Source organism: Vitis vinifera, chromosome 13 (assembly GCF_030704535.1).
Source record: "Vitis vinifera cultivar Pinot Noir 40024 chromosome 13, ASM3070453v1".
Classification (NCBI taxonomy): domain Eukaryota; kingdom Viridiplantae; phylum Streptophyta; class Magnoliopsida; order Vitales; family Vitaceae; genus Vitis; species Vitis vinifera.
In genome coordinates, this window is record NC_081817.1 from 28,094,792 (window position 1) to 28,108,629 (window position 13,838).

General features: G+C 35.1%; 1 protein-coding gene across 36 annotated transcripts; it reads left to right on the top strand.

Annotated features, from left to right (window-relative positions):
- The first annotated feature begins 1,530 nt into the window (after window positions 1-1,530).
- LOC100241394 (putative disease resistance protein RGA3) lies at window positions 1,531-13,838 on the top strand. 36 transcript variants are annotated; one of them, XM_059741844.1, is made up of 15 exons: window positions 1,531-4,717; window positions 5,568-5,671; window positions 5,789-6,612; window positions 7,804-7,907; window positions 8,025-8,848; window positions 10,264-10,544; window positions 10,634-10,697; window positions 11,074-11,252; window positions 11,341-11,656; window positions 11,797-11,872; window positions 11,949-12,113; window positions 12,582-12,672; window positions 12,767-12,879; window positions 12,965-13,024; window positions 13,353-13,838. In XM_059741844.1, exon 1 carries the CDS (start codon window positions 1,661-1,663, stop codon window positions 4,655-4,657), a length of 2,997 nt encoding a protein of 998 aa, XP_059597827.1. In that variant the 5' UTR covers window positions 1,531-1,660; the 3' UTR covers window positions 4,658-4,717; window positions 5,568-5,671; window positions 5,789-6,612; window positions 7,804-7,907; window positions 8,025-8,848; window positions 10,264-10,544; window positions 10,634-10,697; window positions 11,074-11,252; window positions 11,341-11,656; window positions 11,797-11,872; window positions 11,949-12,113; window positions 12,582-12,672; window positions 12,767-12,879; window positions 12,965-13,024; window positions 13,353-13,838. The 36 variants fall into 36 exon arrangements, with proteins under 36 accessions (XP_059597827.1, XP_059597823.1, XP_059597821.1 ...); XM_059741840.1 differs by adding an exon at window positions 10,031-10,134 and having other exon boundaries at window positions 8,028-8,848; window positions 11,759-11,872; window positions 11,949-12,672; window positions 12,965-13,033; XM_059741838.1 differs by having other exon boundaries at window positions 8,028-8,848; window positions 11,759-11,872; window positions 12,965-13,033.

Sequence of the window (13,838 nt, forward strand, 5' to 3'; positions counted from 1 at the left end):
AGTCTTAGTCTTCAAAGTCAAGTAGTCCGAATAGGAATAGGAAAGCCGAGTTAGGGGACACTTAGGAATTTTGTCCGGAATTGCCAACCTAGCTAAACACTCACAGATCTCTCTACCAATCCCTCACAACTACCTCTAGTGAACCTTTTCCTTGGAGCATCATTTGGAGATCTTGGGCACCCGTGAGAGTTAGTTTTTTTGCTTGGGAAGCGTCTTGGAACCGAATTTTGACCACTGATCAGCTTAAAAGAAGGGGCTGGATACTATCAAATAGATGTTATTTGTGTAAAATGGAAGAGGAAACTAGCGACCACTTGTTCCTATTCTGCAAGAAGGCTATAATGTTATGGAGCTTGCTTTTCTCCCTTTTTGACGTGCAGTGGGTCCTACATTCCTCAATCAAAAGGAATTTGATAGCTTGACATGGTGCTTCTATGAGCAAGGGAAAGGAAAAAGCTTGGAGGGTTGCTCCCCTTTGTTTAATGTGGATATTATGGAGGGAGAGAAATGAAAGAGTGTTCAATAACAATGAACGTACCGACCAAGCTCTAAAACTCTCTTTTTTGTACACTTTTGTGAATTGGGGTAGGGTATATTTAGAGAATCATTCTTTGTCATTGTTTGACTTTATAGAATGACTTTTGTCTAGATAAAATAAAGGTTTTTCTTTTTGGCTTAAATCCTTGGGCGTTACTTGTATACTTCGTGTCTACTCTTTTCGCCTTTCTAGGCTTTTATAATACATCCTCTTATTTGCCTATAAAAAAAAAACACCTATATATAAATGAACTTTCATTGTTTTAAACGTTAATTATTATTGATATAACAAAATGTAGTATAAAGAAAATATAATTTTACAAAATTTATCCATTAATCCAAATGAATAAGAATTAAATGGTGTAAAACAATTTTCTATTTTTGATTATTTTATTTTATTTTATCTCATTATTAAATTTTGATGGTAGAAAAATGGTGGCATCCAAGAGAACACTATTTCTATGTCTATTTGTTTTACGGTAAGTAAGTGTTATTAGTGCATTCCAAATAAAATATAAAAAAATTTAATAATGTTTATTGCTAGATTTAAATTTGACATAACCAATATGCAGTTATAAACATATCTTTATTGTTTTAGAACTTTTTAACCTTGAAATTTTGAATTTATCCTAAATTTTACATGGGGTAAGACTATATTTTCATAAGCTCAATTAAATAAATGCACCAAAATTTTTTGTTTGAGGTTAACTCAAATTCAACTATTTAAAGAAGTAACGGCAATTCAAATAATTTTTTCCAAATTCATTTTAATTTATAACCCACCTTCTAAAGGAGTTCTCGATTTCTACCAATTACTTCAAATTTACCTTATTTTATATCCCATATTTTCAGAAGTCAATTTACTTCCAACCACACAGATCCCACGATAATATTATATGTCATCTTAAATCCATATCCATTTGATTGGTAGGATATTATCTCTTCATTTTTATTTTTTTTTTAAGTTGACGTTGACTCAAGTCAATCCCCTCTCTCCATATATAGATGTATCAGTCTGAGATCACTTACAGCCTTCTGATCGTCTCTCATCGTCTCTCTAGCTACACTTCCGTTCCATCTACTTTCCATCCTCTGCAGTATTATTTTCTTTGCTATTTCAAATATGGCTGAACAAATTCCATTCGGTATTGCTGAGAACCTTTTGATGAAGCTGGGCTCTGCTGTTTTCCATGAAATTGGATTAATGTATGGTGTCCGAGGTGAGCTGAGTAAGCTTAAGGAGAAACTGTCCACCGTCGGAGCTGTGCTTCTTGATGCTGAGGAGAAGCAGGAGAGCAGCTGCGCAGTAGCAGATTGGGTCAGGAGGCTTAAAGATGTTGTGTATGATGCTGATGACTTGTTGGACGACTTTGCAACCGAAGACTTGAGGAGAAAGACTGATGATCGTGGAAGATTTGCGGCACAAGTGAGTGACTTCTTCTCACCTTCGAATCAACTTGCTTTTCGATTTAAGATGGCTCATGGAATAAAGGCTATTAGAGAAAGGCTAGATGATATTGCAAATGATATCTCCAAGTTCAATTTAATTTCCAGAGTTATGTCTGATGTCCGGGTAAGGAATAATGGGAGGGAGACGTGCTCTGTTGTGGAGAAATCTCATAAAATTGTGGGTAGAGAAGAAAACAAAAGGGAGATAATAGAGTTGTTGATGCAATCAAGTACTCAAGAAAATCTGTCAATGGTTGTGATTGTAGGCATGGGGGGCTTAGGCAAGACCACCCTTGCTCAGTTGGTATACAACGACCAAGGGGTGGTAAGCTATTTTAATCTTAGCATGTGGGTCTGTGTTTCCGTTGATTTCGATGTTGAAGTACTCGTTAAAAACATCTTAATGTCTGCGACTAATGAAGATGTGGGAAACCTACGCTTAGAACAATTGCAAAAACGTCTGCAAGAAAAGTTAGATGGGAAGAGGTACTTGCTTGTGTTAGATGATGTCTGGAACGAGGACAAAAGGAAATGGGGTCAGTTCATAACCTTATTGCCTGTTGGTGCAAATGGGAGTAAAATCTTGGTGACCACTCGAAGCACAAGAGTTGCATCAGTTATAGGAATTGATTCCCCATATATTGTGGAAGGTCTTAAAGATGACGAGTCTTGGGATTTGTTTGAAAGTCTTGCATTTAAAAAGGCAGAAGAGCAAATGCACCCAAACCTTGTAGCCATAGGAAAAGATATTGTAAAGATGTGCAAAGGAGTTCCTCTTATCATCGAGACTTTAGGCAGAATGTTGTACTTCAAAACCCAAGAAAGCCATTGGTTGAGCATTAAAAAAAATAAAAATCTTGTACATCTTGGAGAAAAAAATGATATTTTACCGATATTGAGGTTAAGCTATGACAATCTCCCCGTCCATTTGAAACAATGTTTTGCCTATTGTGCATTGTTTCCCAAAGATTATATAATTAAAAAAAAGTTGTTAGTACAACTATGGATGGCACAAGGTTACCTTCAACCATATGATGAGAATATAGATTTAGAGGATGTTGGTAATCAATATTTTGAAGATTTATTGTCAAGGTCATTGTTTCAAAAAGTTGAAAATAAATATGATAACAATATGTTAAGTTATAAAGTGCATGACTTAATTCATGATCTTGCACAATCCATTGTAAATTCGGAGGTTATCATTGTTACTGATGATGTGAAGATCATTTCACAAAGAATTCATCATGTGTCATTATTTACAAAACACAATGAAATGCTCAAGGGTTTAATGGGCAAATCCATCAGGACTTTCTTTATGGACGCCGGCTTTGTGGATGATCATGATAGTTCTATAACTAGACTCCTTTCAAGCTTAAAAGGTTTGCGGGTAATGAAGATGAGTTTCTTCTTACGACATAAGGCTCTGTCATCTTTAGGAAAACTAAGTCATCTAAGATATCTTGATCTTTCTTATGGGTGGTTTGAAAACCTCCCAAATGCTATTACAAGATTGAAGCATTTACAGACATTGACGCTTTTCAATTGTATACGTCTAAAAGAATTGCCGAGAAATATGAAAAAATTGATCAACCTGAGGCATCTTGAGATTGATGAAGTAAATAAATTAAGTTATATGCCACGTGGTTTGGGAGATTTGACTAATCTTCAAACCTTGCCATTATTCTGGGTAAGGAATGATGGTGGGGAATCCAGGCACAAGAGAATGGGTAGGTTGAATGAACTGAGATTCCTTAACAATCTCAGAGGACAACTACAAATTAAAAGGCTTTCAAATGCAAGGGGCAGTGAAGCTAAGGAAGCCATGTTGGAGGGTAAACAGTACCTTGAGTGCTTGAGATTAGATTGGTGGAAACTACCAGCTACCCAGGAGAGTGAGGAGGCAATGTTAGTAATGGAATGCCTGCAACCACATCCAAATCTGAAGGAGCTCTTCATAGTTGATTACCCAGGTGTGAGATTCCCAAATTGGATGATGAATGATGGGTTGGATTTGCTGCTCCCAAACCTAGTCAAAATACAAATATCGTCTTGCGACAGAAGCAAAGTTCTGCCACCTTTTGCACAACTCCCTTCTCTTAAATATCTAGAACTTTCCAATCTAATAGCTGTGGAGTGCATGATGGATTACCCTTCATCAGCAAAGCCATTCTTCCCATCTCTGAAGACACTCCAACTTTCTGATTTGCCTAATTTGAAGGGATGGGGAATGAGGGATGTAGCAGCAGAGCAAGCTCCTTCATATCCTTATCTTGAGGATCTACGGCTGGACAACACCACTGTGGAGCTATGCTTACATTTGATCTCTGTCTCTTCTTCATTGAAGTCTGTGTCTATTAGACGCATAAATGATCTGATATCTCTGCCAGAGGGGCTTCAACATGTTTCCACCCTACAAACTCTCACAATTAGGGGTTGCTCTAGTTTGGCAACTTTACCAGACTGGATCGGCCGCCTCACATCACTTTCAGAGCTTTGCATTGAAAAGTGCCCTAATTTAACATCACTGCCAGAAGAGATGCGATCCCTCCGCCATCTACACACACTTAAAATCAATGGATGTCCATACTTATATGAAAGATGCCAAAAGGAAACTGGTGAAGATTGGCCTACGATTTCTCATATTCCCGAAATTATCATTCGGCGATGGTGAAGCAGATATGTGAAGCTTGCCTTGTCTCTTTAATGAATGCGTCATCCACAATAAATTTCGGTATGCAATCCAATTTCTAGTTGTTTGCTGTGCTTTTTGTTATTTGTTCGCACTTCACCTGTTATATAAAATGCTTAGCTTACCAAAATGCCCTGTTACTCGGTGTTTGCAGTTTACACATTTGCATTTTACTGCCGTCGAATGTATTGAGGTGAACCCCCACCACATGTTGAATTGATTGGTAGTGTGAAGAAGACCATTGATGTATATAGGTGTAGAGTAAGGTGTTTTTTCCATAGGGACTGCCACAAGCAATTTAATTTCTTTTTTTTTTTTTTTTGAATGTTGATTCTTATAAGATAGAACCAAAAGCATAAAATAAAATCTAATGCTTATTTAGAGTTTTTTTGTAATATAAACAAGTGCCTATCGCAAAGAAAGAACATAGCATATTTTTGTGCAATTTTAAATTATTCATCGTTCTATGTGTTTCCAATCCAATTTGTATGGTTGTTTTTGCAGGGTTTATGTTTTGTTACTTTACAATTTATCTCTTAAGAACCTTATATATTATGTTTTGCTAATTTCAATATGTAATAGCATATGTGAGGAAAAAGGTTTTTCAATTTGTTTTCCTTCACTTTGTTGCATGTCTATGTTCTTTTACTCATGAATACAATTGGGACTGTAAATGCTATGTTCGGTTTTCTTGTAGTTATTCAGAATATCACTTGGGATGTGCATATAATACTTTCTTATTATAGAAGTCTTTGCCCTAGTTATAAATTATGATTTGATTTTATATTTTTGGATTGAAAAATGCTTGTAATTCTTTTCGCTAGTCTAATTTCTTGATGATTCATTCTATTAAGCCAACACCCTTTAATATTCCTTAAAAAAATGTTGACAAGCGGAGGATAACCGATGCATATGGAACGAGTTAGCTCACTTACATCACATTCCCAACCTATACTCTTTTTAGCATGTTGTCCATACTTTGTCTCCACTATTCAGGTTTAGAATTGACTCCTCTCCTTTTGCTCTGAATTGTTTACCCCTTTCATTCATTTACTAAAATTTTTTGTACTCCTTCTGATGTTTTGATCTTTTTTTTTTAACTCTTATTTGAAGTAGAACAACAATATACCACTTGAGCAAGGAGCACATATCATTGAATCCATGTGGTAAGTGGTTAATTCTCGTCTCTCAAGTTTCTTGATCGTGGGAATCTAAATGCTTTGGGGTGCATGGATAACAATAGCGACATATCTCCCTCATTTTCATTGAGAGGCAAGTTGGTTTGAGGGGAGTATAAAATAAGGAGAACTAGCAGGACCATTCTTCCCATTCCTGCCATGATGGAGGAAAAGAGACGGTGGAGGGATAGTATCAATATCACTAGCAAAACAACAAATTTGAAGGGATTACCCATCATCAGCAAAGCCATTATTCCCATGTCTGAGGACACTCCAACTTTTTTATTTGCCCAATTTGGAGGGATGGGGAAGGAGGGATGTAGCAGCAGAGCAAGCTCCTTCATATGCTTATCTTGAGGATCTACAGCTGGGCAACACCACTGTGGAGCTACGCTTACATTTGATCTCTGTCTCTTCTTCATTGAAGTCTCTGTCTATTAGACGCATAAATGATCCGATATCTCTGCCAGAGGGGCTTCAACATGTTTCCACTCTACAAACTCTCAGAATTTCCGGTTGCTTTAGTTTGGCAACTTTACCAGACTGGATTGGCAGCCTCACATCACTTTCATACCTTTCCATTCAATACTGCCCTGAGTTGAGATCACTACCAGAAGAGATGCGATCCCTCCGCCATCTATACACACTCGAAATCGGTGGATGTCCATGCTTATATGAAAGATGCCAAATGGAAACTGGCGAAGATTGGCCTAAGATTTCTCATATTCCCGAAATTATTATTTCGCGACATTGAAGCAGGTATGTGAAGCTTGCCTTGTCTCTTTAATTGAATGCGTCATCCACAATAAATTTCAAGTATGCAATCCAATTTCCAATTGTTTGTTGTGCTTTTTCTTATTTGTTCGCACTTCACCTGTTCGATAAAATGCTTAGGTTACCAAAATGCCTTGTTACTCGGTGTTTGCAGTTTACACGTTTGCATTTTATTGCCGTCGAAATTGTTGTCATCTCATTTCTCTCAAATATTATATAAATTTCAGAATATAATACTTGAAACTGTTGCACTACTGATTATTTAAGGCTTGGAATGCCTTCAAAAATTGCAACCATCATGCCTCTAGATGGCCACCCAAGAAAACTAAAGCTCAGGAAACTCAGCCAGGAATTTATATTAATCAGAACTAGACTCTTATATGGATTTGCTTGTAGTGTTTAACAATGTTTGGGCTAGAACTTAAAGAAGTGTAGCTCCATATTCCTTGATAGACATGTTAATGTATTGAGGTGAACCCCACCACATGTTGAATTGATTGGTAGTGTGAAGAAGACCATTGGTGTATATAGGTGTAGACTAAGGTGCTTCTTCCACAGGGCTGCCACAAGCAATCTAATTTCTTTTTCTTATTTTTTTTCTTTTTTTTATGTTGATTCTTATAAGATGGCACCAAAAGCATAAAATAAAATCTAATGCTTATTTAGAGTTTTTTGTAATATAAACAAGAGTCTATTGCAAAGAAAGAACAAACATATTTCTATGCAATTTTAAATTATTCAACTTACTATGTGTTTGCAATCCAATTTGTATGGTTGTTTTTACGGGGTTTATTTTTAGTTATTTTACAATTCATCTCTTAAGAACCTTATATATATTATATTTTGCTAATTTCGATATGTAATAGCATATGTGAGGAAAAAGGTTTTTCAATTTGTTTTCCTTCACTTTGTTGCATGTCTATGTTCTTTTATTCATGAAGATAACTGGGACTGTAAATGTCATGTTCGGTTTTATTGTAGTTATTCAGAATATCACTTGGGATGTGCATATAATACTTTCTTATTATGGAAGTCTTTTCCCTGGTTATAAATTATGATTTGATTTTATATTTTTGGATTGAACAATGCTTGTAATTCTTTTCGCTATTCTAATTTCTTGATGATTCATTCTATTAAGCCAACACCCTTTAATATTCCTTAAAAAAATGTTGACAGGTGGAGGATAACCGATGCATATGGAACGAGTTAGCTCACTTACATCACATTCCCAACCTATACTCTTTTTAGCATGTTGTCCATACTTTGTCTCCACTATTCAGGTTTAGAATTGACTCCTCTCCTTTTGCTCTGAATTGTTTACCCCTTTCATTCATTTACTAAAATTTTTTGTACTCCTTCTGATGTTTTGATCTTTTTTTTTTAACTCTTATTTGAAGTAGAACAACAATATACCACTTGAGCAAGGAGCACATATTATTGAATCCATGTGGTAAGTGGTTAATTCTCGTCTCTCAAGTTTCTTGATCGTGGGAATCTAAATGCTTTGGGGTGCATGGATAACAATAGCGACATATCTCCCTCATTTTCATTGAGAGGCAAGTTGGTTTGAGGGGAGTATAAAATAAAGAGAACTAGCAGGACCATTCTTCCCATTCCTGCCATGATGGAGGAAAAGAGATGGTGGAGGGATAGTATCAATATCACTAGCAAAACAACAAATTTGAAGGGATTACCCATCATCAGCAAAGCCATTATTCCCATGTCTGAGGACACTCCAACTTTTTTATTTGCCCAATTTGGAGGGATGGGGAAGGAGGGATGTAGCAACAGAGCAAGCTCCTTCATATCCTTATCTTGAGGATCTACAGCTGGGCAACACCACTGTGGAGCTACGCTTACATTTGATCTCTGTCTCTTCTTCATTGAAGTCTCTGTCTATTAGACGCATAAATGATCCGATATCTCTGCCAGAGGGGCTTCAACATGTTTCCACCCTACAAACTCTCACAATTGAATATATCTCTGGTTTGGTCACTTTACCACACTGGATCGGCCGCCTCACATCACTTTCAAAGCTTCGCATTGAACACTGCCATAATTTGTTATTTCTGCCAGCAGAGATGCGATCCCTCCGCCATCTACACACACTTGAAATCTGTGATTGTCCACTCTTATATAGAAGATACAAATACAAAACTGGTGAAGTTTCGGCTATGATTTCTCATATTCCCGAAATTATTATTTCGCGACATTGAAGCAGGTATGTGAAGCTTGCCTTGTCTCTTTAATTGAATGCATCATCCACAATAAATTTCAAGTATGCAATCCAATTTCTAGTTGTTTGTTGTGCTTTTTCTTATTTGTTCGCACTTCACCTGTTCGATAAAATGCTTAGGTTACCAAAATGCCTTGTTACTCGGTGTTTGTAGTTTACATGTTTGCATTTTACTGCCGTCGAAATTATTGTCATCTCACTTCTCTCAAATATTATATAAATTTCAGAATATAATACTTGAAACTGTTGCAATACTGATTATTTAATGCTTATAATGCCTTCAAAAATTGCAACCATCATGCCTCTAGATGGCCACCCAAGAAAACTAAAGCTCAGGAAACTCAGCCAGGAATTTATATTAATCAAAACTAGACTCTTTTATGGATTTGCTTGTAGTGTTTAACAATGTTTGGGTTAGAACTTAAAGAAGTGTCGCTCCATATTCCTTGATGGACACGTTAATGTATTGAGGTGAACCCCACCACATGTTGAATTGATTGGTAGTGTGAAGAAGACCATTGGTGTATATAGGTGTAGACTAAGGTGCTAAATCCGTGGGGACTGCCACAAGCAATCTAATTTTATTTTATTTTTTTATGTTGATTCTTAAAAGATGGCACCAAAAGCATAAAATAAAATCTATTGCTTATTTAGAGTTTTTTGTAATATAAACAAGTGTCTATCGCAAAGAAAGAATAGAGCATATTTCTATGCAATTTTAAATTATTCAACTTACTATGTGTTTGCAATCCAATTTGTATGGTTGTTTTTACAGGGTTTATTTTTTGTTATTATACAATTTATCTAGCTCTTTAGAACCTTATATATTATGTTTTGCTAATTTCGATATGTAATAGCATATGTGAGGGAAAAGGTTTTTCAATTTGTTTTCCTTCACTTTGTTGCATGTCTATGTTCTTTTACTCATGAATATAATTGGGACTGTAAATGTCATGTTCGGTTTCCTTGTAGTTATTTAGAATATCACTTGGGATGTGCATATAATACTTTCTTATTATGCAAGTCTTTTCCCTAGTTATAAATTATGATTTAATTTTATATTTTTGGATTGAACAATGCTTGTAATTCTTTTCACTAGTCCAATTTCTTGATGATTCATTCTATTAACCCAACACCCTTTAATATTCCTAAAAAAAATGTTGATAGGTTGAGGATAACCGATGCATATGGAACAAGTTAGCTCACTTACGTCACACTCCCAATCTATACTATCTTTAGCATGTTGTCCATACTTTGTCTCCACTATTCAGGTTTAGAATTGACTCATCTCCTTATGCTCTGGATTGTTTACCCCTTTCATTCATTTACTAAAAAATGTTGTACTTCGTCTGATGTTTTTCGTCTGATATTTTGATCTTTTTTTTAACTCTCATTTAAAGTAGAACAACAATAAACCACTTGAGCAAGGAGCACATATTACTGAATCCATGAGGCAAGTGGTTAATTCTCGTCTCTCAAGCTTCTTGATCATGGGAATCTAAATGCTTTGGGATGCATGGATAACAATAGCGGCATATCTCCTTCATTTTCATTGAAAGGCAAGTTGGTTTGAGGGGAGTATAAAACAAGGAGAACTAGCAGGACCATTCTTCCCATTCCTACCATGATGGAGGAAAAGAGATGGTGGAGGGATAGTATCAATATCACTAGCAAAACAACAGTAACCAACATTCATTACCTCTCTAGTTTCCTCGTCTTTTTATTTTACTTGAGCTGAAATGCATGCTGATATATCTATATCTTGATCAGGATTTAGATCTGTATAACATCTCTTCCACAAGAGGAGCCCTAAGTGCTTACTTCTCCTAATTTGGTAAGTATGTTGCATTATTGTTTGTTTGTATGATTCTAAATATCAGTTTTGAATGATGATGAAAATTTATGTTTTTCTCTCATTTTCTCAAAATTGATGACAAATAGATAAAAGATTCTTGTGCTCTTTAATTCTAGCACACCATACAAACATATTTTAGGTTTGCAAATCACCCCATATTCCTTTTCTATGGGGTTTACTTTTCATTATTTTACAATCTGTCCTTTAAGAATGTTACACTTTCTTTACAGCTTTAATGGTTACCAGAGTCTTTGATGCATTTCCAAAAACACTCATATTATGCAAGTCCTTTTCATGGTTATGAGTCATGTTTGTAATTCTTTTGATTGGATTTTATTGGACAAATTTATTGCAGATTTATTCTATTGCAGACCAATACCAAAGGGGTGATGTTGAGGATTGGATAGATGCTTTTCAATATTCCATAAATAAATATTGACATGTTATGGGTACCCGAGGCATATGGGAAGAGTTAGCCATTCAATTCGATATTTAAGCTTTGCATGTTGTCTATAACATGTCTTCATTATTCAGGTTTAGGACCCATTCCTCTCTTTTTTGGTTTTGTTGGTTTATTTTCTGTTATTTAATTTGCTAAAAATTCTTATACCTTGTCTTATAGGAAGGGTGAAACAAGGAGAATTAACAGGATTATTCTTCTCATTTCTGCCATGATGGAGAAACTCAAAAACTAGATAAACTTAAAACATATGTCGAGGTGGTAGTGGCATTACCAGATAAACAACAGAAGCTTCATTCTTGCCATGTTTTCCTTTTCTTCCTATTCTCCTTGAGCCGACATCCATGCCACTGCATCTATATCTTAAGGATCCACAGTACCATCTCCTTCATTTCCTTTCTCCTTCCTACATCCATTGATGTCTATGCATATTGATGGCGATAGAGAATCCAACATATGTTCCAAAAAAAGGATTTTGGTACATCATTTCTCTCTTAAATTTTGACATGCCATTGTTTATTTGTCCAAGTCTAGATATTCGAAATGTAAATGCTAATGGTGGTGAAATCTTATGTCTTAGGGAATTTCAGCAAGTTAAAGATTTTTATGTGAAAGTAGGAATCAATTCTAAGAACTTGAGAGGTAGCATTCAATATGTATTCACCTTACTACAGCAAAGAATCTAACACTTTGGGTATGTGTTCATTCTTTAACTTAGGTAAAATAGATGGTAAGTCACCTCACTAAGCTTGTTGTTATTCATTGTCAAGCTTGAAATCACTACTAGAGGGATGTCAAAAGGAAGCATGTGCAGATTGATCTGATGGCTTATCATGTCCCAAGAATTCATATCTACCAGTCTCAAATAGCTAATGCACAAAGGACCTATTCTCTCTTTACAATTCGGGTGCACTATCTGCAATGCATGTTCTAAGGTTTGCTATGCCAACTTTTTTTCCTTCTTTTGATGGCTACTTTATTTCTTATTTTCCATTCAATTTGTTCCAATTCTTATTTTATAAGTTATGTATTGTTGGTGCATATGGAATGAGTAAATTCACTTGCATCATTATGTCTCTATTATTCAGGTATGTCAGTCCACTCCCTCTTCCCACCTCGAAACTCTTTATAGCTTAGTTCTTCACTACAAATTTTGTAAGAACTATAAAAGCTCAAATTCAACTATTGTATTTTAGTTGTTCAAAGCAATAAAACAGCAACTAGTTGAGTGAGCGGCTCGTACTACTTGAAGTGCTTGATTCAATTTATTGTTAGGTGCCTAGACAGAGGCCTTTATATATAATTTTTAACTGAAAACAAGTAATATGATGTTTAGTGTGGATGTTCTCTTCTATGACAAAAGAGAGTAATAATTTCATGTTCTTTTGCTCTTCTTTTGTCAGGAGGAATTATATTGCCTATTGCTAGGGGAAGAAGTTGCTAGAATCCAATACTGTGAGAGTGTAAATTTTGGAGTTTCTTTGTAATTGCATTGTAAGATCATCTCATCTCTAAGTGAAAAAACTCTTGGCTACAATTGAAGCATTCCATTATGTACATAATGTTGTTAGCTTGATTGATTTGGCAGGCTTATTTCCCAAGTTTTGTAATCAAGTTGTTGGTTCCGATATCGTTGAACATTCATGACGTATGGATCTTCTAATTTGCAGGCTCCTATGACATCTTTCAAACTCAACAAAGGTTCATTCGTATCTCAAAAATTGTTATAGATTTTACTTTTTATGCAAGAGACTTCAAAAATTAATTCTTGTATGATTTTTTGTAGGAAAAAAGATTGAGCTACATGATTGACCTCAAAGCAGAGAGAATTAATCATTTTGATGAGGTATATATGGTAAGCCTTCATCATCAATTGTCACATTGTTCTTTATGATAATTTGTGTTTTCTTTTAGTTCATTCTTATACAATTCCTTTAATATCGAAATTGAAAAACAAAGTACATAATTTATTGAGTTGGCTGTTGTAACATATAGTTATGACATTATTCATGTTCTAAAATAATTGAAAGCCAATCCAAGATGATTGATCTATATGTTCAAGATGCTTGAAAGGAGTGTCATGAGTCTTTTTATGGTACCATTTGCATATTAGTGTAAGAGTTATTATTCTTAAACTAACTTTTTTCTTCTTTTTTTATTTGGCGGAATTATAGGTGAGAATCAAGTTTAATCGAACTATCCTTGGGACTGATTTTTACTAGAAGATAACCTCATATTTCATAATGTCATTCATTGTTGGCATACAAAAGCTCAATCATTAAACAACTTATGAAATAAAAGGGTGGTCGATTAAGAGAGGAAGAATGGATTCAAAAGTTGATCTCCACTTCCCGCGCTTTCGAAGGCTTCAATCATGACTCAAAGAACAAGTTGGTTTATTTAAAGGTTTTGGAATCTCCTTGCATGTTGTGGAAGTGTATTTAGCTTCTAAATAAAAGTAGAATTCAAATCCAGTATCAACTTTCAATTACTACAAATTGCCACTCAAATCTCCTTACAACCTTTCTATTAGTTGTTTCTTTATGCTTCTTCAATGATACTATTAACATTATTTTATGTTACTTTTGATGTAATCATTTTCTAATATTTGTCTATTTGGATATTGTAATTTTTGGATGAAACATGAGTCGTTTCTTCTA